Here is a 24,228-nt window from a genome sequence, read left to right as displayed (position 1 = left end):
ATAGTGGAAATCGGAGGACGAAGGATTTATATTCTGGAAGCAAGGAAGGATTTCCCTACTCACAGAAAAGGCTGCAGTTCTTGTCATTTCCTGACCTGATGGACAGTTTCCTAATTTGTTTTGTGAGAAAGATATACTTGTTTACTCACTGAAAATAAAGCCAAAATATTGCTGGGATAATTAGCAGTGGTGGGGGATTGTTTGATAAAAAGGACAGAAAGTGGGGAGTGTTGCAGAAGTGCAGAGCATTTGGGGTTAAAGGAGTTCACAGTGAAGATTCTGCTCCACTACCTTGTACAACTGTACTCTGGCAGAGGCTATGATGTGTACTATGATGTATAAGAGATATCCTTTATCTGTGGTCTAAGGGCTCCCTATGTTTGTGTGATGGTCTCTAGACCTTCCTCTTTTAGGTGAATTAATATAAAAAGGTCTCGTCTTTTTGAGGGCAGGTGAAGATACCTTGCTGCCTTGTTCCTATTCATCCAAACAAGCATCTTCGTAGGACCATTTTTTCTGAAAACAGTTCTCAGATCAGGTATGCACTAGCTGAGATTTACATGAGGACTTGTAAGTAGGACATACCTTTTTTTTCAGAATATAACCCCACAAGCACTGATAATAAAGATCAATGAGATCCCTCAGTGTAATGGAAGATCACGTATCTCAGAGAAGTAATTTCTAGATATTTTCACTGGGTTTTTTTTATTTATCTAAGCAGATGACTGTTTAGATGAGTAATTTAGCTGCAGAAGTTCTGAAACTCTTACTATGTAGTAGGTGGGTTTGTTGGGACTCTATATCCCTGTCCTTTCAGGACAAATGCAATTCTCAGAGAGTCAGTGCCTTCCCCTTCCTTCACAGGCACTCAAAAATTATCCAAAAAATGAAGAAGTAGGCAGGATTGTGTATTTGTTAGGAATAGCCATGTGAAGGAAATAGATGTGAACATGAGTCTTCAGGCCTCTAGGTCAAAGAATATTCTTGTCTTTCAGAGTGAATAACAAAATTTTATGTAGCCATTTTGTTCTCAGAATACATTTATTCTCAGAATACAGTGGCATACACTGAGTCATATATGGAATTTCAGAGCCTTAGTGAAAACATTCCTGTTGTTCTCTGTGTATAGTAATTTCTTATTCTAAAAGAACACTGATTTAAGGAGAGGTACATTAGATTTGCAAAGGCTGAGAAAGACAACAGTAATTTGTACAACCAAAACTTCAGGAGGCATATACCAGATTAGGAATATTAAGGATATTTGTATAGTGTTTCCTGTAAATTAGATTTACCTGTTTCAAGCAAAACGCGTACTACCTCCACCTTTCCAAACAGGGCTGCTTCGTGTAGTGCACTCCCTTTTTCTGTCTAGAAAAAAAAAAAGTGACATTTAAAATCCAAATTAAAATACTGATGAATGCTTTAGAAAGAATATATTTAGAAAAGAAGTGTATTTTTCCTCTCTATTTTATCTACACATAAAAAAAAAACATTAACTAGGCAAGAACAAATACTACTATATTTTTTATTATTATTGAAGATAAGAACATAAATGCCATCGGTTCTACTACAAAAATGAATAACTATATAAAAAATATAGTAGGAATGTAATACAACTCCCAAATAACAAGCCTGTGTTTCTGTAAAATTTCTAAACTACTATTCCAGGCAGTGAAAATCTAGTCAATACCGTCAGTGGAACATAGCTGTTCAGCAGAATCAGCCACTTTACATGCGGATATCTACACTTAGGTGTTTTAATCTGAAACTACATCACACCCTAGAAGATCAATTGAGCTGCACAGTGAGACATGCCCTAGGATATCCCACCTGGCCTCCAGCTGATGCTCACATCTGATCTGCATCATATCCGCCCTATACAGATGTCTTAGATACCCCAAGGCACCTCCAACAGCATTAGATGCCTATGTTTGGATCATTAAAATTCTACCTTAGATGCCTGTGAACCTCATTTTGCAGATTTCTGTGACAGAAAATTATTTGTGAATGGACTTTTGTTCAAATAAAATTTATAGCACCGAAAAAAAACCCACCCTACCTCTCTTAAAAGCTACATTTCTTAGTATTTTATACTAACGACTGTTACTGAAAGATCTGAACAGATTACTTTTCCATACAATAGCATTAGCACTAGCTAGAGCACTATTAGATCTCACTAAATCTCTGTCTCATCTCCTTTTTTTTGACACTAAATTAGATTTTGAGTGGTTTTATTTGTGGGCAAATGTTAAAGGTTTTACTGCTTGAATTTGGTTTTTTTCTGTATTTTATCCAAATGCCCCATTGTCATGCTTGCTATGGTGGAAAGATTTTAAAGACACATCAAAAAAAAAAAAAAGTCTGAAATAAAATAGTGATTCATTATTATTTATTTGTTGTATCAGAATTCACCAATGTTACAGCAATACAATGATATGCTAATTAGAAGTAATCAGAGATGGGATGTGAGCACACAGTATGTGTACATATGTCCTACCAATTGAGCCTGAAAACTCTTTGTTACGTCCCTAATAGGAAAACTCACTCTTTATCTTTTCCCATACTTAGTACATGCATGTATAAAGTAGAACATGCCCAGTGTCATTTAAATCCAGCACATCAGGCATACTAACAGTATAATAGAGAGGAGAAGGAAGTCAGTAAGAAAACATATATATGAAATACATATCTCAACAAAATTTCCAGCCTTTATGTTTTCAGAAACTAACCAGATTCTCAGACTTATTCTGAACAAGAAGTCTAAATATTTGGATTTACTTAGAGATGGTTTCAGAATCCTTCACTCAATATTATCTACAGGAGGTTTCCAGCAACTGCAATTGACTTTAACACTGAATAACTCTGCAATGACATATTGCAAACACAAAGATATACACAGAGCTTAAGGTGCAACTCAGAAATTTCTGGGAATGAAAACAGTTCTCAGAAAACTCACTGAAAACAATAGGTCTGATTACTGAAAACAGCTTGACATCAGCAATCTTGAAAAAGGCTTTGACACAGCATATTTTCTTCTTTGGCATTTGTGTGGATATGGCATTTCCACAGGTCCGTCACTTATTGACATGAATAAATGTCAAGACTATTGGGTGAACCTGGTACTATTAACATAGCATTCCCTGTCATCGGGGATGTGAAATATAGCTTTGGCTCCCGAAATATTTGACTTTGGAAAGACAGGTGGTGAAATCCAAAAGCCACAATGAGGAAAAGTTTGGCACAGTAACCTGCCAGAGAAGAACACAAAAACAGAGGCTCTATCACAATTAATCACTCACTGTTTTGAGAAAAGAAGAATGTCTCTCTCATATTTGAACATATTCACTACAGTTGAACATATTCTGTTGTATTTGGACATGAACATGTATCCTTGCAACAAATAAGCTAATGGTATCCTGGGCTGCACTAAGAGGAGTGTTGCCACCAGGTCAGGGGTGGTGAGACCTTCCTTTCTATTCACCACTGGTGAGATCACACCTGGAGTACTCTGTCCAGTTCTGGGCTACGTAGTACAAGATAGATACAGAGCCACTGGAGAGAGTTTCTAAGGTGATTAGGAGACTGAAGCATCTCTCCTCTGAGGAAAGGCTGAGAGAGCTGGGACTGTTTAGCCCAGACAAGAGAAAGTTCACAGGGGATCTCATCTACGTGTACAAATATGTGAAGGGAGGGTGTAAAGAAGACTGAGCCAGGCTTGGTAGTGTCCAGTGACAGAAGTGGTAATGGGGAGAACCTGGAACACAGGAGGTTCTCTTTGAACATAAAGAAATATTTTTTTGCTGTGCAGGTGACTGAGTCCTGGTGCAGGTTGCCCAGGAAGGTTGTAGAACCTCAAGTCCTTGCAGATATTCAAAAGCTCTCCTGACATGGTCAAGGGCAACCTGTTCTTGGTGACTTTGCTTGAACAGGGGGGTTGGACCTCCAGAGTTCCCTTCCAACCTCAACCATTCTGTGATTCTGCCAGGGATAATAATTAGTGATGTATAGACCAGCAATGAAATACACAGAGATTCAAATGTTATATAAGGTCGGAGCACAAAATTTTAGTCCTACTGAGGGCGAACTGCAGAGGTGGGAACAAGCTGCACCTTACTGAAATTGTAGAGATCATTCTGTATTAATATTAAAAAGGAACCTTTTTAATGGGAATAAAAGGGATATACTTTAGTGACAACAGCTATCTAAAATCCATTGCTGTGGCATGATCTGAGACTGGGCAAGATTAATGTTCTGGCATGCTGAATCAACAGCTTTGAGGACAAAGGGGAGGATCTATTCTCAGATTCCTCAGTTAAGGGGTGGAAAAGATCCTGGTATAATCATCATCAGAACTGGCACCAGTACTTTATATTGATAAAAATTCCCCACTGGAGGAAAGGCAAGTAATATTTTCCTTGATGACAGCATCTCACATGAAATTGAATGAAAATTAACAGGAGAGCAGGAAATTTCCTGTAGATATCTAAGCCAAAGAAATATATCTGGGGACAGCTTAAGAGAGAGAAGATAGATCTGTAACAATGAACCAAAGCTCCACTATGCATAAAGGGACTGCAGAAATTTAACCCGCCTACATCTGTAACTCATAGTGTTGGGAGAGAAATTCAAAGCCAAATCCTAGTTTTTTCATTTCATACTTTCTTGCTTCTTTGTCTATGCTACTGTGATATTCCGCCATACCTGAACATGATCCTGAAATGCTGCTTTACAGGCATTCTGCACTGCCTGAATCCTGGGACAGTCTTTGCTTTACAACTCCAAGCTATCAAACAATACTAATGAACACCATATCCCAGAAATGAGATATTTATTGCAAACAGGCTGTCTGAAAGAGGAATTTGAGGGGCACACCACATAAATATTGGAATGATCTGTCCTCTATATATGTGACTTTCTGAGCAAGACAGGGAATATCACCCTGAATCTGAAGGAAAATCAGTCTGGGAACACAGAGATTGAAAACACACTTGTAAGATGCAGATGCGTAATCCTGCATGAGATTTCATGAAGATGAATGCTGACGTAAATCTTAAAAGCTCTAGGGAGGATTTCACGGTAATAGTGAATAACTAACGAGTGAATCAGATCCCTCGACCCAAAAACTGTCCAGAAGGCAGAAATGTCCTTGTTCCCGGAGAGTTCAGTTACCAAACTCCATTTTAACACAGGGAAAATGCTGAGCCTCAGGACCAAGAGAAACTCGGAGGACTGGCTGAGCAGATATGAATCTCTTTCTAAGGGTACATGTGGACTACTGCTTGAGGATAGAAATAATGTTGTTTGGTTTGGGGTTTTTGTTGGGTTTTTTTTGTGATTTTGTTTTGTTTTGGTTGGTTGGTTGGGGTTTTTTGTTCATTTTGTTTGTTTATGATTTTGTTTGGTTGGTTTTGTTGTTGTTATTTTGTTTTGTTTTTCCCAGTGCGATAGAGCATGTTAAACAAATTGGAAAGATTAAAAAATGTAGTTGCAAATAATTTCTATATATTATCTAAGATGTGCTAGAGTTTTTAGGCAGATCTTTTTCAGTTATAATGATGTATCTATGCACTAATATACTCTTGCTGTCTATGCTACAGCAAGCAATCTTATGATTTATAGACAATATTCATCACTTTTTATTTCCTGAAGCTTTCATTGTCTTGGATCATATTTTTCTTCCATTATATTTGGAAATTCTTCCACAGTGGTACTTAATGCAAAAAATGCTGGTATTTTTTTCATGAAAACAGTGACCTAAAGTCTGCTTGAGTTTGCATCAATGCATTATATATTGATTCCCTGGCATAAGTTTTCTGTATATCAAATAAAGATAACGAATTGTGCTAAGCTTATAATAGAACAGTCCCTGCCCCAAGTAGTTTACAGCCAAATACAGGTACAATGTCACAACTAGACACACAAAGCAAGCAAGGATAGAAGCACATTGTCACTAGGAACACCAGGATACACAAATTAACTCAGTGTACAATTTGCAGACTCACGTAAAAGCATCAAGGGTTTTATTTATTTGAGACTTTTTTAACCACGTAAATATGCAAGAGCTTGTAATTAAGTCACTTGTCTAGTCCTTACTCATAGGCAGTTTACTACAGTTTTGATATGGATTTCACACATAGTCTGAAGGACAGAATGCTAGCTTTGCAAATTGATTCACGGAATATCCTCCATACATAGTGACAGCAAAAAGGAAGGGGCACAGCTCTTTGCAGAAGAACTACAGTGATAAGCAATGGAAATTGCCATCATTACTGGAGCAGAAAGGGAAGGCACATGGGGATAGATGAAAGTTGGACAAGCAGAAGGGGCCAAGTTATTAAGGTATTTACAATCACAAAATTACTGTTTACATAAAACACACTGAACTGTGCAGTATCTTATTTTACTGAGGGCCCAAAATCTATCACTCCCCAAAACCTGTGTATTTTTCATATGTTTCAATTTAAATGAAAACTTCAAAGCATAAAGAGATGAAGCAGATTTGTTTTGCCCACTTGTAAATAATTTCAGATTGAAGGATATTGGATAGACCTGGGAAATGAATTAAATGTGTGATTAATTTAATCAAAAATTAAATGCTGTCTATTATTAGCCCAAATATTTGTTATGATTAAAAGTGCTCAGGGAGTACAGAAAAGAAAGATAACATGGCTAAAGTAAACTTCCCATTTAAACAAATAAATATGTACAATTATGGAGTGATAAGAGATAGGCTACTTCTATAATTGTCTCTCAACATTCTGAGAGCTCTTTACTGCTGATAAGCTGTATTTATTTAACGTGTGTGAATGTGTACAATCTTATTTACCACATGGAATTATACTTTATGTATTGTTCTTTCCCAATCAGTGATGCAGAACAATTTAATTAATATTAAAACAGCTGAGTTCAGTTTTAAGGAACAGGCTCTGCTCAGTTTAATAAGCTGCCAGTAATCATCAACAACTAATTTTTCAGAGGTTATAGAAGTAATAAGTTAACAATATGTACAGAGCCAACTTGCCAATATGCTAAGATGCTGAATGAAGAGGAACATATTGATGGAGGATCTGTATACCAGTGAGAAAATAAATAAATGATATTTCCTTATGGCAAGTAGGACAAACACAGAAGAAACAAGATTACACAGTGCAAAAAATAAAATAAAATTTAAAAATCCCCCAGGCCTAGAAAAACTAAGAAAAATAAGAATATAGATTACTTAAAACGTAGTAGAATTAAAAAAAAAGTCCTAGAATTTTAGTGTAGATGGCAAACAAATCCGCATTACTAAAACAATCTATAATTTCTTAAAAGAAGATTGTACAGAATTTTCAGCCACTATACCGAAAACTTTTGGTATAACTATAGATAGAAATGGCTTAGAAGAATTCAAAGTAGTGCTAAAATTATCTAGATTACATAAGAGGAAGAACACATTTCATAAAAGCATTGCGTAATATTCAACTCCATGTAACCACCAGTTTATAAGTTGCCATGAAAGAGACTATTTTTCTTCAATTATTCTATTTCTCAAGCATCAATTCAGGCATCAGTTCAGTTTCTTTCTAACATTTTTCCTCATTCGTTTGCTAGCAATACATAGAAGAGAAATTATACATTCAGAAACATGTACTCTGTTATGTGTTGCTTTAGCATTAAACTTTTTAAATTACTGAAGATGTAATAATAGTAAAGTACAGCTGAAACAAAAATCAGCCTTTGCAAGTGTATCACTTTCTAGTAAAGAAATTCAGAAGCAAATTGAAAGCATAATGGCAGGCAAATACACAAACAGGCAAACCACAGGAAAAAAAGTGTTTCAGTTTGAAATAAATAGTTTGAAACAAGTAACAATGCTATCTCAAAAGATACCAGAGCTAATGAAGGTAGCAAAACAGCTTTACCATTTTTTCATTTCAAAGGCATTTGAGAATATCCATTTTTAGTCTTATGTTAATATTTTCTGTTTTGCTTTGTGTTGTGTTTTGGTTTTTTGGTGGGGTTTTTCTGTTTGGTTGGTTTTGGTTTGTTTTGTTTTTTAATTTATCTTTTCCTTCCCACTTCACATTCTTTTCTTCAAAAGCTGAAAAAACATGACTTACATAGAAGAATCCAGAAATAATAAAAGTGCAATCCAGGTGCAATCTTTCTATATAAAAGGGAATTATGTGTACAAAGGTGTTTGATTAAATGAACCTAAAGCTTAAAATATTTATAAAACTTTGTCAACATTTAGGCAAAGTTCACAAGATTTATTAAATCATCTATTGATAAAGAATGCCTGGGTGTGACTCTAAAATGGATGCAATTACATTTGTTTGATTGATTTTTCTGAAAATAGATATAAAGCTGAAACAACCTTAATTTGAAGCATATTATACATACCAAGAGAGCAAACAGGCTACTTTAAATCTGAAGATAAAATACACTTTAAGCTCAAATAGAGTGCCACAAATTAAACAAGACAAATCATAAGACTTGGACAAGACCTCACACATAACAGAATCAGGTCCTCAGTAGTTCAAAGGCTTGGACACTTTCAATGACAAAGAATTGGACATAAAATTTACTGCTGCTGTACCTTGTATCTGTTCCCATCTATGTTTCTTTTACCCCTTTTATACCATTATAACTTACTGTGCATAGAACTAGATGCAGCAAACAACTAACAGGTTGGAGCCAGTAGCTGCAAGAGTGTACTGCTATAGAATTTTCTTTTAGATGTATACATTATTAATTAGCAACTTTGGATTTAGAATATTATAACCCTGGGAAAATGAGTTCTCAGTCAAACATGGTTTCAGACAGCTATCACCATTAAGTGCCATAGCTTTAGCAAGTCAGCTTAGTATCGTTAAAGCAAATGCTGTGAAAAACTAAAAAAAAAAAATAATTAAAAAAAAATATATATATACATACTTACAGGAACTGTTGATATGATTTGTTTATCTACTTGTTTCAAGACAACATTAAAATACACACTCAGTTGAAGATGCTTATCATTCTTGAGTTATCCCTTTGAACACATTATTTTGGTCATAAGAAATGAATTGGTATTATGTATCACATTGCAGGATTTCTAACAAAGTAAATGCAAGTGTCTTTTAAAAGAAAAAATGTAAGAAGTTATTTTGTTTGACTCATATTCTAATGATAAAGGAAAGTAAGGAAACTAAGGTAAGAATGGAAGAAAGGAGGAAAGGAAGAAGGGAAGAAAGAAATTACACACTAACTTGGCAGCTGACATCCATTCCAGCCTCCAGAAGCACCTGTACAACAGCTTTGTGGCCATTACGTGCAGCAAGATGCAAAGGAGTGTGTTTTCTTGTATTGCAGTTCATCAGGTTTGGATATGCCTTGATGATCATTTTTACAACACGCAGACGTCCATAAAGCGCTGCCAGATCCAGAGGTGTTTCTAGTTTGTTGTTCCTTATTGTAGGGTCTGTTAGCTCTTCTAACAGAACAGCAACTACTTCTGAATGACCATATTGAGCCGCACAATGCAGTGCTGTTTCATTTTCATTGTTCTGTTAAAACAAAACAAAAGCTTCAGAAATTAATGTTTAATCACACAATAGAACTGCTCCGCTTCTATATATTGCATCCATTAGATCACTACACCAGCATGGTTTGCAATATAACCTATGGTAATGTATGTTAGAGGCTTCAGAATGACTCCACTAAAATTTTACTAATAATACATAAATACTTAAGCTTTGTGGCTCTTAAGCAGATCAGGTCCCTGTGTGTCCACATTGTTCCCAATCCATCTTTAACATGCCCCCAAAAACCTTGTTGCTCATGATGTGCTGAAATCTGTAACCTTTGATTCATCTGTTCCTGAAATCATAGTGGAGTCCTTCTCTTAAAAATACTCTGACAATTAAGTCTCGCTTCTCAGTGTAACTGGTTTTAAATCATAGCAGTTCGTTATTAGAGTAGTGAAATTATAGAGAAAAACTGTGTAATGAAAAAGTATCAGGCACAAGGCTAGCTTCATATATCCCTATAAAAATTACTATCAAGATGACAATCAAAGCTTGGAAGAAGGCAAAATAGGAACTGCTCATATTGGAAAGACTCCAGATATCATATAAGCAGCTCATCTTCTCAGGGCTCCAGGGAGATGTATGTGTGCATTTTAAGGCATATGAGTATTTTGTATGCTGTGGATTGAATAAGTTTTTGCTTCATAAAGTAATGTCCCCCAAGTCTGTCCCCAAACACTATTTAATAATCTTCATAATGAATAAATGTTGAGAATTAGCAGTATCTTTGTGTCCTTTCCATTCTGCCTGTATACTTGCAATCCCAAACAGAAAACCAACTTCAGGCAGAGAGGAAATAAATCATTTATAGAGCTCTCCGAATTCTATATGACATCTATATCATGAATATATCTTATTTAGTGTCTATGAAGCCTTAAATCAGGACACACATTATAAATTTTAAAAATATGTACGTTGAATGCCTCTTTTGATGTATAATTTAGAATATTTTGTGACAGTTCTGAAAATGTTGTAGTAGTAGAAACCAAATAAGCTAATGTGTCATATAAAGAAATAAAAAAATAATGTAAATTCAGGAAATATACTAGAAAAGGGTAGGAATATAATTCTAAAAAAAAAAGGAGAAGAGATAAATCTGAATCCGCAAGCTGCATTTCTCAAGGAAACAACCAAATAAAGTTCTGGGTATGGACAACTGAAAATACAAAAAAAAAAATTGTCTTTTGAAAGACAGAAAGGGTGAGGGAATCAGAGAAATGTGGTTTTGGCCTCTTACTCAAAAGCTAGCTAGAGTAAGAAAATTCATGTTGCACAGTAATTCCTAGAAAGTTGGAAAGGCTGAAAACTTTTTTTTTCTCTTTGATAACAGTTATTTCTACTTCTATAATCAAGAACTTAAATCTCAGGTTTGTGGTAACAACATTGCTGTCATTTTCATCTCATCTTGTAATTTAAAATGACTTAGATGAACCTGGGACACATAAGAGGAAGATACATTCAGATAAATTAATGCTGCAGATAAACTCTTCAGGTATCTGCAACACCACCCAAGATCACACAGATTGGACTGTGTTTCCTGCTAATCTGCAAGACAGAAGGTGGAGAAGAGACAGGTAGAAAGTGAGAAGTTTCCATCCGCAGACGTGGCTTGATGGATAAGAAGTATTTGAATCACTATGCATTATTCAGACTACCATGTGGTCTTTATTATAGTACATAGAGCATAAATTCAGTTTAAAGTATACACTGTCACAATGCTACATGGCTGCAATGATCTATCTGTGGTGTGCTTTTTGTGCTCTAGTGACTTTTAAAGTGTTCTTTACACAGGACTGGGCAAAGCTACTTTTTTACATACAGTGGTATACCCACAAATCACGGGCATAGTTTATGAGAACTTATTTTTAGATTTTCAAAATTCATGGACAGAACTACACAGATGAATGGGCAATTGCAGCCTCATTTTGACTACAATTACCACAATTAAGTACGAAAATCAGATAGTTGCACATAAAATGGCCAATTATGGTAATTTGTGCCTACAGTTACTGTATTTACATATCTAATGGAAATAGTTACACAAAGCAGTCACATCTATGACTATATCCACATTCTGTGAGGTAAACAGCAAAATATACTTTTACTATAAAATTCTCAGATATATCTATCTATCCAATATCTGCTTACATTTGATATTTTTTCAGGCATTACTGGATAATATATAAAGCATCTGGAATCTTTTGCCAATAGTCTGATATTGTAGTTTTAAACTATTCTGATTAAATTTTCAAAGAGTCATAAAAATTACATTGGTTACAGACTTTCTCTCAAAATGTGCTGACTAGCCAAAATTTCAGCCACAGATACAGACACTCCCCCTAAATAAAGAATATCCAGTTGAATTTTCATGCAAGGACATATTTAGAGAAAAGTATATTTTAAGAAAGCATGGTGTATAAAAGCATCTGTAAATCTGAACAAGATGTTGTTATTTTCAAATGAACATTGTTGAACATTTTTGTATGGTTTGTTTCTTTACATTTGCCAAATTCAAGCTACATTTTAGTTAATGACAAATCGAACCGATTCAGAATTAAAAAGAACTAGGTATTACTGCAATAAAATAGAATCCAACCCAGGCAAACATGATAATTAAATTATCTACACATATGCAGTCAGAACAGGCATTGTATATATTGTGTTATCAGAGCTGAGAGGTACTACCTAATTAAAATTTAATAATACAACATCCTTCCCTATTTAAAATGTAAATTAATCAACTCAATTCAGGTATAAAAGACAGAATGCATTTAAACTTTCAAAGAACAAATTACAAGTTGTTTAACTGCCCTCAAAATTTATCTGCTTTGACAATTTAGTACTACTTACATAAAATAAATCACCTTGGAAGCAAGAGGTTTTACTGAGAAGAGAGGATAGAGTTTTTAAGTAGGTTTTGACAGAGTCTGACGCCTTCAAATTTAGGAAAGGAGGGAATGCCTACCAAATAGACACAGTTGGTTCAGCATTCCCAGAGAGACCCCTAAGATAGAGGAGCCTGTAATAGTGTCCTTCCTAGACTGGAAGAAATGTTATCTTCCTCTTCTCACTCCTCATGGTAAGATGGACATGGACATCTCATTCAGAGTTAAGAACTTCCTCCTTAATGCATTTGTTTGTAGAAGACATAGCATAAGAAAAATAATTTTAAAAACCTAACATATTATGAAATTTTAAGAGTTGAAATTACATTATTTCCTTGCTCCCAAAAATGCTGTTACTTCTGCCTTTGCTTTTGTGCAGACGAAGCTGACCCAGGTGTAACTCTATTGAATTTAAGGTAGTGTTTGTCCTCATATCTCTAAAAGAGCCTATTATTTTGAAGAATTATTTGAAAGACATGAAAAAATATTCTTGAAGAATTTAATAATAACTATTAATAATAACTGTTTAATATAACTACTATTGCCTGCATTTTCAGACCCAAATGTAAACAGTTGTTTCAAAGAAAGTTTATGCACTAACATTCATTGCAGTGAGCAGTTTCGCCTGCTATGAAAGCAAACATCTGCATGAAAATTACCATTGTGTAATTATATCTCCAAATTTTTTATATTCAAGAGCTAAATAATGCATTTACTGCTACAGAAAAATACTAGAATTCTTTTACAAATTTCAGATACTTCAATATACGTTAGAAACAAGATGGATCCTAAGACTGAATGAGTGAATAAAGATCTAGAAATCAGAACCAAGCAAGACATACAAAATGTAAGACAAAAAGAGAGGAGTAGACCAATATTATTCAAAAATACTATGAAACAGAGCTCTGTAATATTAATAATTAAAAATATTTTAATTAAGCAGTTATTCATGTGGCCCAGTGGACCTCTTTCAGAAATAAGGAAGGCATTTTATAATCCAACTTTTAACCTTTTGTAATTTTCTTCATCATTATTTGTTACATTGGTCTCTTCATGGGCATGGTCCTGACCTTTTCTAGCCTTTCTCTGAATCTGTTCTTCCACATACAGCCAGAACTCAGACTTCTGTTGCTGCAAACTGAACTGTGCTTTCGCAGCATTGCATCTGGTCAGTATTACAAGCTGTACCACATCATTTAGCTACTAAAAATGCATGCCACTGCAAAATGTAGAACACATCTCCAGGTCTGTGCATTAGAGGACAGATTACCAAATACGTTAGAGAAACAATTGTTGTAGCTTGACAATCTGATAGTGTGAATGTACAGGAGATATCAAGATAACAAATGGCTCTCATGTATATTATATAGGTCCTTGTGAAGCCACTATTAAACAGTGAGACTTTTACTGCATAGTTGTGTAGTGCTTTATTTTTGTCAAGCAAATTTTAAAGTTCTTAAAGTCCATGCAGCTTATGTGGAAAAATAACTAATGACATCCTTCTTCTTATCACATGTCATCAACAAACCTGTCGAGTTTGAAAGTCATGAAAGAAAAAAAAAGCCCATAAATCTCCTTATCAAGTACTTTCTTAAACACAAAAGCAAGCATTAGAATTTGGGTATCCCTAATATTTCTACATGTATTTTCAAAACTGATATAAAAATCAAAGCATTTAAGACAAGCCTAAATATTTTCCTTTTTCATTCAGCTACAACTGTAATTGTACACAGACCAAAAATTACTCACAAGTTTGCTTACATTCAAAATTTTAGAAATTTGAGAGTTCATACCTATTCGGTACTTAAAAGAAGCTCCATATTGTATTACTGGATGTGTTTCTCTATGTTTTATGGCTCTTTTTTTAAGACCTATCCTTCCTGATTGATTTTTTTCTTTCATGAGGTCTTGTCCTGTCACAAAATAATGTTCCACCAGTGCCTAAGGCTGTCCGTGAAAAGTTTTGACATGCAGACCCCTGGTGATTTTTAATACAGAAATGAGAATGGGTTTAACTGTAATTTTGAAAAGGGACTGCATTTGCACAAATGTTTCCAAGCATCATTACTGAGACCAAACAAAACCAAAAAGGCACTTTGGGAGATACGATCTTTTTTAGTGGAATCTGAATTGAATTCTGAACGTGGCACCAATGGGTATAAAAATTAGGTATTCTAGTATGAATGTTGAAATTATGTAGTTAATAATACCAGATAATTTGGCTACATGCAGCATCAAACCTGAACACAATAGGTTTAGTGCATGGGCAATTGCCAATAAAAGCAAATCAAGTAATCTGTCAGGTCAGAACTTTCACTTTGTCAAACTGATTTAAGAGATACAAGTAGTTTACAATTATTTGCACCCAAATGTAATATAATTAAAAGTGATTTGCTTAAACTAGAAATATCAGTTGTAAGAGGAGAAATACTCAAATAGCTTAGTTGGACATTTTCTTCTGCCTCTAGCACTGCTATATTTCTTTTTGTTTCTCTCTAAATCTACAAAAAATCGGTACAGTGGTACTGAAGTTCTTTACTCCATTCCTAATTTTCTCATCTTCAGTGCAGTTTAAGCCTTTGTATTCTAATCTCTAATGAACATTCCAGTAACAAGTGATGTCCTCCTAGGGTCTATACTGGGACCAATCTCATTCAATATCTTCATGAATCACATAGATAGTGGTACTGAGTGCACCCTCAGCAAGTTTGTGGATGATGCCAAGCTGAGTGGTGCAGTTGATGCACTGGAGGGAAGGGATGCCATCCAGAAGGACTTGACTAGTCTTGAGAAGTGGGCCTCATGGAGTGAACCTCATGGAGTTAAATAAGGCCCAGTGCAAAGTACTGGACCTGGATCAGGGTAATCCCCTGTATCAGTACAGACTCAGTAGCCAAAATATTAGGAGCAGCCCTGTAGAGCACGACTTGGGGATACCTGTGGATGAAAAATTGGACATGAGCTGGAAATGTGCACTTGCATCCCAGAAAGCCAGTCCTATCCTGGTCTGCATAAAAAGAATCAAGTAGATGTGATTCTCGCCCCCTACTCCTCTCTTGTGAGACCTCACCCGGAGCACTGCATCCAGTTCTGGGGTCCTCAGCACAAGAAAGAGAGCAAGTCCAGAAGAGGGCCACAGAAATGGTCAAAGACCTTTCTTCCCATGAAGAAAGACTCAAAATTCGGATTGTTCAGCCTAGAGAAGAGAAGGCTCTGGGAAGACCTTATTGCAGCCTTTGAATATATAAAGGGGGCTTTATGAGAAAGTCAGAGAGAGACTTTTTCCCAAGGCATGTAGTGACAGGACAAAAAATCAATAGTTTTAAACTGAAAGAGGGTAGATTTAGATTGGATATAAGGAAGATATTTTTTGTGATGAGGGTGATGAGACTGCAACAGGTTGCCCAGAGAAGTTGTGGATGCCCCATCACTGGAAGTGTTCAAAGTCAGGTTGGATGAGGTTTTGAGGAACCTGATCTAGTGAAAGATGTTCCTGTTCCTGGCAGGGGGGTTGGACTAGATGATCTTTGACTGTCCCTTCTGACCCAAGCCTTTCTATGATTCTATGAATATACTCTAATTAATATCTTTACCATATAAGAACAATATGATGACAAATAAAGATACCCTTGCCCCATGATTTAGAGAATACTTGGATTTAGACAGTAATATTTTTTTAAAAACTACAATTTTCGTAAAAGTTATTGCAAAAAAATTCTGCTGCACAATACCCAGTGTGAATCCAAATATAATCTACTGACTTCCCATTGAAATTGAAATATACTTATGTTGAAAAAAAAAAAAAGTATTTCTATAATTTGGTTAACTACTTTAAATAAATGTTTTCTTCAAATGTATTGCTGCAATCAGCTCAAATAAAAAATATTGTTTCTGCACATTTTTTTTCTTCTAAGAAGAGTATAATACGAGTTGCAAGGAAAATTCCAAAATTCATCCGCCTAGTCTCTGATTTAAGGGTCGGGGGGGACATCAAATGCAGAGTATCAAAATTATTGCTTTTGCAGGCTACTTTGGAACTGAATTGTATTTCTGGAAGTCCTTGAGGTGTCACTGAGAGAAGCATATAATATCTGTGCTTCACTTTGATGATTTAGGGAAGTCAGTAAATGTGTTAGCTGTTAGGTATTTACATAGTATTAATTCATCCATAACTCATTTCCTTCACATTTCAGAAGAAGTGTCAAATGGCATTAAGGAAATGTGGGCATTTTTTTTTATGGCAATTATAATTTGAAGCATGGACAAATTCTACAGTACATTAAATATATAAATGTAAGGAAAAAGACATGCTGTGTGTGTAAAAAAAAAAAAGGCAGAATCACAACACAGAAAACAATATCACTGAGAAATTTCAGAAGTGTTCACAGTTTTCCCTCTAAATTTTTAACTGTTCATATTCTATGTATATAAATATATTTTGAACTTGATATTTATTCCTGATGTCATTTACCTTTTTTGCATGTGATTTCCTGCACTAATACCAAACACTACATATTGACCCAGATGCGGCTGTTTGGTTGGTTTGTTTGTTTGTTGGGGTTTTTTTGTTTTGTTTTGTTTTTTAATATATTAAGATCTCCCATCAATTATGTATTTTTATGATGACAGTTACCATAATAAATGTTTATGCTACTGAGATGTCTCTTCATAAACAAGCATGTAAGTAGTTTGACAGTACACCTTTAATTATATTTGGTATTAATTTACTAACAAATCTTGATCTCATGCTACCTACTTGATCTTCATTCAATTTATAATTTACATATTTTCAAGTCTCCATCAATGACATTTAAAGACTTACATGTTTTTTAATTTCACTATATTTAGTAATTTTAAATATACATTATGCATGTCAGCTTAGACTCCTGTATTAAACAGCAATAGAATTATTCTTACATAATGGTTATGCTGTAACCATTTTCTGTGTGTAGAGTTGCCAGTCTACATTCCACCACTGCCATAAAATAATTGTCATTTAACTGCATGCCTCTATACTGTTTTTTAAAATGTTATATAATAGGAACAGTAGGGGGCATTCAGAGCTTTAAGTGCTGGGTATGGCTGGCTATGATCCTATGATGCGAGTTAACTGCATTAGAGTGTATTGAATGCAGTTCAACTAATTTACAGTATACCAGATTAAATCCATGAATTCATGTAAAATATACTCATGCATCATGAGCTTCTCATTTACTTTTTTGTTGTATTCATTACTTTCACTGAAGTTTTTAGAAGCATTTGTTTTACAAAATTTTAATAAAATAGATGAAAAGCAAAGAAGTATGAAAAATTAGTTGCAGCAATTTTTAAATAATGAAAACATTTATTTTCTCCAACTGGAAGCACATACATTCTTAATGTGATCCTTACACGAAAAAGAAAAAAAAAAACAACAAAGTCTGACTTGACTATATTATTTGCTGCTGTGAAAAAGGAAAAAAAAAAAAAAGAAAAGAAAAAAAAAGGAAGAAAAATAGCCCAGGATTTCTAATAAGCCTTAGCTTCAGCTCCACAGATCTAAAAGCAGCTATGAGAGCTATGAGGAGCCACCTGCCCTATAGAGCATATCGGTAAATAAGCAAAAGCCTCAAAAACTTACAGGCTCATAAGAATGTACAATAAGTATTAGGATAAGGATGTCACTCTGGTGTTATTTGAGGATATGTGGGTGGAGATGGCTTTTTACCAGCTTGGCATTTCCCTCATTCTATGACATGGTCAATATTCTCCTATGTAGAGTGCTAATTTTCAGGGGATAGTCAGTGCCAGCAAAGTGGTCCACCTGCTAAAGCTGGTCATTGTCCAGAGTTAAATACCACAGGATATACAAGGCTAAAAGAATGGAGTATGAGCGAGATTAGCCTCGAAGATTCACTTAAGAGACTTGAGGGTCAACATTTCTTGTGAGGATTGCTCACACATTATAAAGTTTTTGGGTAAAATGCATAAACAGCAGGACTTCTGATGACAAGACTTTTTTGAGTCAGTGTGGTACAGAATCAGATGTATCTGTGCTTATTTGCTCCAGTGATTAAACCAGAGAGACCGGATAGAACACCTAATCAAACTCTAGAATATTCTAAAAGTTTGGATATCTATGTGTGATTGGGAAAAACTAAGTTTGAATTAGCATTTCTTTCTAATTTTACTGAAATATCTTTTCACTATCCCTTTCTCTGAAGTTCCTGCATAGCTTCCAGTTTTTTGTCAGCAGGGTATAAGGAATCTTTTCACAAGTAAATGGTTAACATGCAATCAGAAAGTTGCTTTTCTATTTTGTTGTAGAAATAAAACTGAAAAAAAACCTTCTCCTTGACAAAAGGTAATCCTTCTGTTCAACTGGTTTCATCCCACCTGCAACAGCCGATGAGAATGAGAAACTCAGAGAAACTCCTAATCTGCAACACAGACTACAGACTGACAAGGTTTGGGTTTTGTACTTTTTCTTAGATGAGCCAGGGTATTAGAGGATTTCCCAGAAGACTGTCACATGGATGTATTTTATTACTTTATTTTCCTATATTTCCTGCACTAATACTTGATGTTCATATCATAGTTATTGTATGGATTCTGATGGCTAAATGTATAACCTCAAATATCAAATAGATTATTCAAGGAATATCATCTCACACTAGTTAAGTGTTTGCAATTTAGGCCAAATATTCCTTATTTTCTCACAATTTGCCTTCCAGACACACTAATGTAGACACTCAGAATGCATTCCATTTGTTAGATTGTACTTTGCGATTTGAGGTGCTGTAGGGTACCCTACCTGGAGTTCATCAGCCACTCCACAAGGACATAGAAATTCTGAGCATTCTCTGTCATGCATTCAGGCCCGCACAGATGTGTGTTTGGGTGAATGAATCCTGCCTTATGTTCAGACTCCTGAATAAGCCTTTTGGCTCCTGTGATAACAGTGACTAGACCTCTGTGGAATAAAATGGAGCATGTAGACACTAAAATTTGTATCTGAATCTGGAGCTGACTCCCATCTTTACATTCCAATAACTTCCTGATTACCCTGGCAAATTCAATAGCTTATGGCTACTACACATATTTCACAGCCTACTTCTAGTCCTCAAGCAGTTCAGCTGACTGTAGATGTTGTCAGATTTTAACTGCCTTCTTTGTATTTCTAAATACTAACCCTATGAAGGGACTCTATAAGAATATAGGAATGAAAACAGAAGGTATGCCATATGTTTAACAACAGAATGCAACATACTTATCCTGCCCTTACCCACTGTAATACTCCAATCATTTCTTCCTATTATTTATGCATCCTTTCTGCTGCACATGCATACATCCAGCCCATCTGGTTTGTCATTTATCTCTGCATATCAGTTCATTTACAGTACACTCAAAATATACCCAGAATATTAATTCTATCTCCAAGTTTTTCAGCAATTTAATATCTAATAAAGTAAAAAAGTCACAGAGATTATGTACATTTACATCAATATATACAAGATCCATAGTTAAAGTATGTCTTCATATGATTTTTCAGAAAAAAGCAGAAGGGTTTTTTCATACTTTAAAAAGCTAATATCCTTTAGGTCAGTGCCCATGCAGAAGAAAGATATCTGATATGCTTATATTGAAAGATTTTATCGGTCTTGCAGAAGACATTACTGAAACAATGGAAAATAGGTTTTTGTTTTGTTTGTTTAATTTGGCTATAAACTTGCCAGACCTAAAGAATATGTTCTGGTCTTTTCTGACGATGTACACAAATACTTTTTACCACTTCACCTGTTCATTCACTCTGGAGTGTGATGGCCCATGACGGATGAGGATCTTCACAATGTCTACATCTCCTCTCCAAGCAGCCAAGTGAATAGGAAAATAACCTTTGTTATCTGCTACATTAGTTGATGCTTCATACTGAAGTAATTTGAGAACTATATCCCTGGAAAACAGGAAGTAAATCTAAAAATTGACAGAAAGCTTATTTTATTAAGTTTTTACACAAACATACATATTACCAAAAATTTTATCCTGAATATCAGAATAAAACCTACCTGTATTTCAAGTGAAACACCTAAAAAATGAAGACAAATCATTTCTAAGAATGAAATGGATAGTAAAATGTAGCAAAAATGTTATTAATTGTAATGATTCTTGCTTTGTATGAGTACCCATTAACAATATTATCATCAGTTCTCTGAATCTTCTTTTCAACTGCATCCCCTGGCCACTGAATTGTTTTTAGAATGTCTCAGTCCAGGCCACATGCATGTTCCTCAAGACAAACCTTCCAGGCACTACAGGCAGGTAATACTCCTCTCCCCATCACTGCTGAGTTCTGGAAGCAGGAAGACAAGAGGGTAGTTTTATGGACAGGGTCTTGCAGTAAGGCTTACAAGTAACAGGTTTTCTTCTTCTTTAAGGCATTATCCCAAAGAAGGGGAAAACAATTTAATGATGATCTAGTTAGATATTTACTATCTTCTATGGAATAACCGCTTTTATTTTCATTTCCCACATCCAGCTTCCTGAGAGCAGTGAGGAAAAAAAGTGACTTTCATTATTTTAATTCTTATTATATTCCTTTCAGTATTTTCAGTGTGGCTTATCATACATTAAATTAAAGATTAGTATAAGCTGGTATATTGCATCCCTGATTTTTAAGCAGTCTCTTGTACTTAACTTCAAAAGTTAAATTTAAAAATAAACTGCATGGTATGATCATTGGTTATCAAGTATGTCAGAAAGTAAATAAATTTTGTCTTATCTCTCCACTTGTCTTCTCACAGTTTGACAGAGTCAGGCCTCATTAGTTATTAAGTTAATAGCATTTATGATCCAGTGTGGGCAGTTCTACATGTTGAATATGGAAAGACTGGCTCTTACTGATTTTGCTCAAAAGATGAGGGAGGGGAGGGAGCTCAATGCAGCCCATGTTATGACTGAAAACTAAGCCCTTGACTACAAATCAGGACACAAGGTAAATCCCAAGGCAATTTTTCTACCAGACTTGATGGAAACTTATTTAATTGCATATTGAGAGAAAAATGTGGCAAGTAAGAAAGAATATATCCAGGTCAAAAGAAACTCCCAAATGTCTTCAAAAGAAATCATACACATACTGGAGTCATCACTTCTAAGCTTTGAGGGAGACTTTAAGCTGGACTTTGCTTACTCCTAACCAGGTCAAATAACATGAAAACAAACAAGAACAAACAGCTCCACTACAGGAAGACTTTTTCTACACAAACAGTTCCAGAAGAGTGACTCCTGAGATAAACTTTTTAGTACAAATAAGGTTTGAGAGACTTCCCATGTCATAAGAGTTGGTCTTGCAGTAGATGGTATAATGAAGGCTAGAGATTCAGAGAAGTTTGAAAGGGATGCAAATAAAATGAAACACAAATTTAACTAAGTGAGGAAAAAAAACAGCACAAACCCCTCTACAACTGAAATCCTCCATAACAACATACAGCAACTATTGAGAAAAGTCTCTTACAAGATTCAAGATATAAAATAGAAGCTGGGTTTCCTTCATCCTTCAAGAATGCCCTGACTCACCACACTTCTCTAGAGTGAGTCTTTTTTAGTGCTCTGTCAGAACTTTTTCATTTTGCAGAAATAAATTTCAGAGTGGAGAAGACTCAGAGTCCTTAGCCCAGTAACACTACTGGACTAAGTAAAATTACTTAGGGAGACTGAGATTGAAGTCCCTGCCCCAGATATGATTTAATTACTTACATAAAGAATAGTTTCAAAGGAAACAGAACTATCCCAGAATAACCCAAGCAGGGACTTGAACACTGGTGTCCAACAAGTGTGCCAGCCAAAAATTACTGATTGGGTCATTAAGTCTTATGCTCTCACTTTTCCTGAAAAACTTTGAAAAATGTCAAGTTCATCTTAATGTAAAGCGTGAAACATTAAAACTCCCAAAGTTTTCAAAGGACAAGAAATTCTCCTAAATATGAAGGTTCTTGTGTCAAAAGATTGTACCTGATAATGTTTTTGAATATCAAGTTTCAAAACTGAAACAGAGTGTAAAGGTATTTACTTTTTATTTGTGATGACTAACAAAATTACAACCACCAGGTGTCTGTCTGATTCTCTTGCTGACACTGCTACTGTTGGCTTGGAGAGCAGATCCTGAGCCATCATGATTTACCAGGAAATACCTCTTGATCTATTTCAGTTTACTTTCATATAACAAGCTGTAAACGTGGTGTTATTAACTGCTACTTACCCTGCTGTGAGGGTAAGGGTTTATAGTAGCCACTGACCATTATGACATTTTCAACAGATGCAGTTATATCTGCTGCTGTACGTAAGTCCACATCTTGAAGGTCCCTCTGACTTCAGCAGAAGTCAGGCCAACACTGTGTCTAAACAGAATATTTGGCTTTTGTATATTTGGGGATTTTATAGTCTATATTGCTAGGATTCACTTGAAATCCCTGACAGACTCAGTGTTTATACAGCAATATTTCTACTTTGCTGGGTAACTGTTAGTTTATAGTCACTATTAAACATATTAAAACCAGGTTTTATCTATTTAAAACCAGCAGTCTTTGCAAGTTAAGTCTTGGGCTTCTGTCAATAAAAAATGTGCAATGGCACATAAACTATCAACAGGAGAAACATGATTTTCTACCTTTTTGAAAAAGGTTGAGTTTAATAGACCATATTAAGGGCTTAGACCTAATTCTATGGAGGTAAAATATATTAAAATAGATGATTCTGAATCTTGCTACAAAACTGAAATTTTGGAAAATGGGCAATATGTAGTTTAGTAGTGGTTTACCTGCATTTATTTATTCAGAAACGGAATATCCTCTATTCACTAAAAGATTAATCTGGTCTAAAGAAAATATGCAGATTTCTAGAAAACAATTAAAGACACAACATAAAGTTTTGATTTTTCCAAGGAAGAATTCAAAAATTGCAAAAGGAGTAAACTAAACATATAGTTATTATGGATTCATATGTTATCTTACAAACAGTCCAAAATCACATTAAAACTAGAGCAAATCACTCTTAATTTCAGTTGGGTTTTGATCAGTTCCTTATTTCCCACAGAGGAATAACACAAAGCCTTATGTCAAAATTTTCTTTAGTGAAAATCCAGACAGCGTTAACACTGTCAGTTTACAAACAAGAGAGGTGGACTGTGTTAAGTGGGGTAGCTCTTACCTTGGTTACAGTGGGGTCCATCCCACTAGAATTTTACAGACCTCATTACAATCTTTCTTTCTTGTTCTGCCTTAATAACAACATGCAGTTGGCAGCATAACACAACGGAGGTAGCAAGGGGCATCATGTTAGAATAGTGGTAACACAGAACAAATTACAAGGTGAAATAACAAAATGTGTAGCAATTTTCCACTGTTTTTACTGACAGTTCAATGCCTTAACAGTTCACCTGTACTGGTCTGCCAGTGCAGGACCCCTTATTGAGGATCTGGTGGGCTTTTGCAAGCTTCTTGAGTGAGACATGCATGTAGTAACTTGGATGGACAGCTGGGAGGAAAAAACTGCAACATCCCATACCAGGTAATAGCCTTTTCTTTCTGCTTTCACATGTATAGCTACCATCTATTCTTATCATGCTACTTCTACTTTGATAATGATTAATCTATATTGTTCTTTTGTTTCACTATATTGCTTCCTTAAACATTCAATGCTCTATACATACACACAGAAGTATACCACAAAATTTTCTCTTGCAATTTCCCTCCAGCTAAAAAGCACTGCTAGAGCACTAGCAGTAACAATGATAAATTTACTCAAAATAGAGAAAGAAT

The 24,228-nt window shown here is 35.1% G+C and overlaps 1 protein-coding gene across 3 annotated transcripts in view; it reads right to left on the bottom strand.

Annotated features, from left to right (window-relative positions):
- ANKS1B (ankyrin repeat and sterile alpha motif domain containing 1B) overlaps positions 1–24,228 on the bottom strand; it is a gene marked incomplete at both ends in the record, with an annotated part of 434,431 nt that overhangs the window by 362,806 nt on the left and 47,397 nt on the right. For all 3 annotated transcript variants that reach the window (XM_080342173.1, XM_080342174.1, XM_080342175.1), the window contains 3 exons: positions 1,293–1,368; positions 9,234–9,530; positions 20,213–20,369. In XM_080342173.1, coding sequence (XP_080198299.1) covers positions 1,293–1,368; positions 9,234–9,530; positions 20,213–20,369 — 530 coding nt within the window. The remainder of the gene's footprint in view (positions 1–1,292; positions 1,369–9,233; positions 9,531–20,212; positions 20,370–24,228) is intronic.

The sequence above is a fragment of the Nesoenas mayeri genome (assembly GCF_963082525.1).
Source record: "Nesoenas mayeri genome assembly, chromosome: 1".
NCBI lineage: Eukaryota > Metazoa > Chordata > Aves > Columbiformes > Columbidae > Nesoenas > Nesoenas mayeri.
Note: the sequence above shows the minus strand (reverse complement) of the source record. Positions and strands in the feature narration are given on the sequence as shown.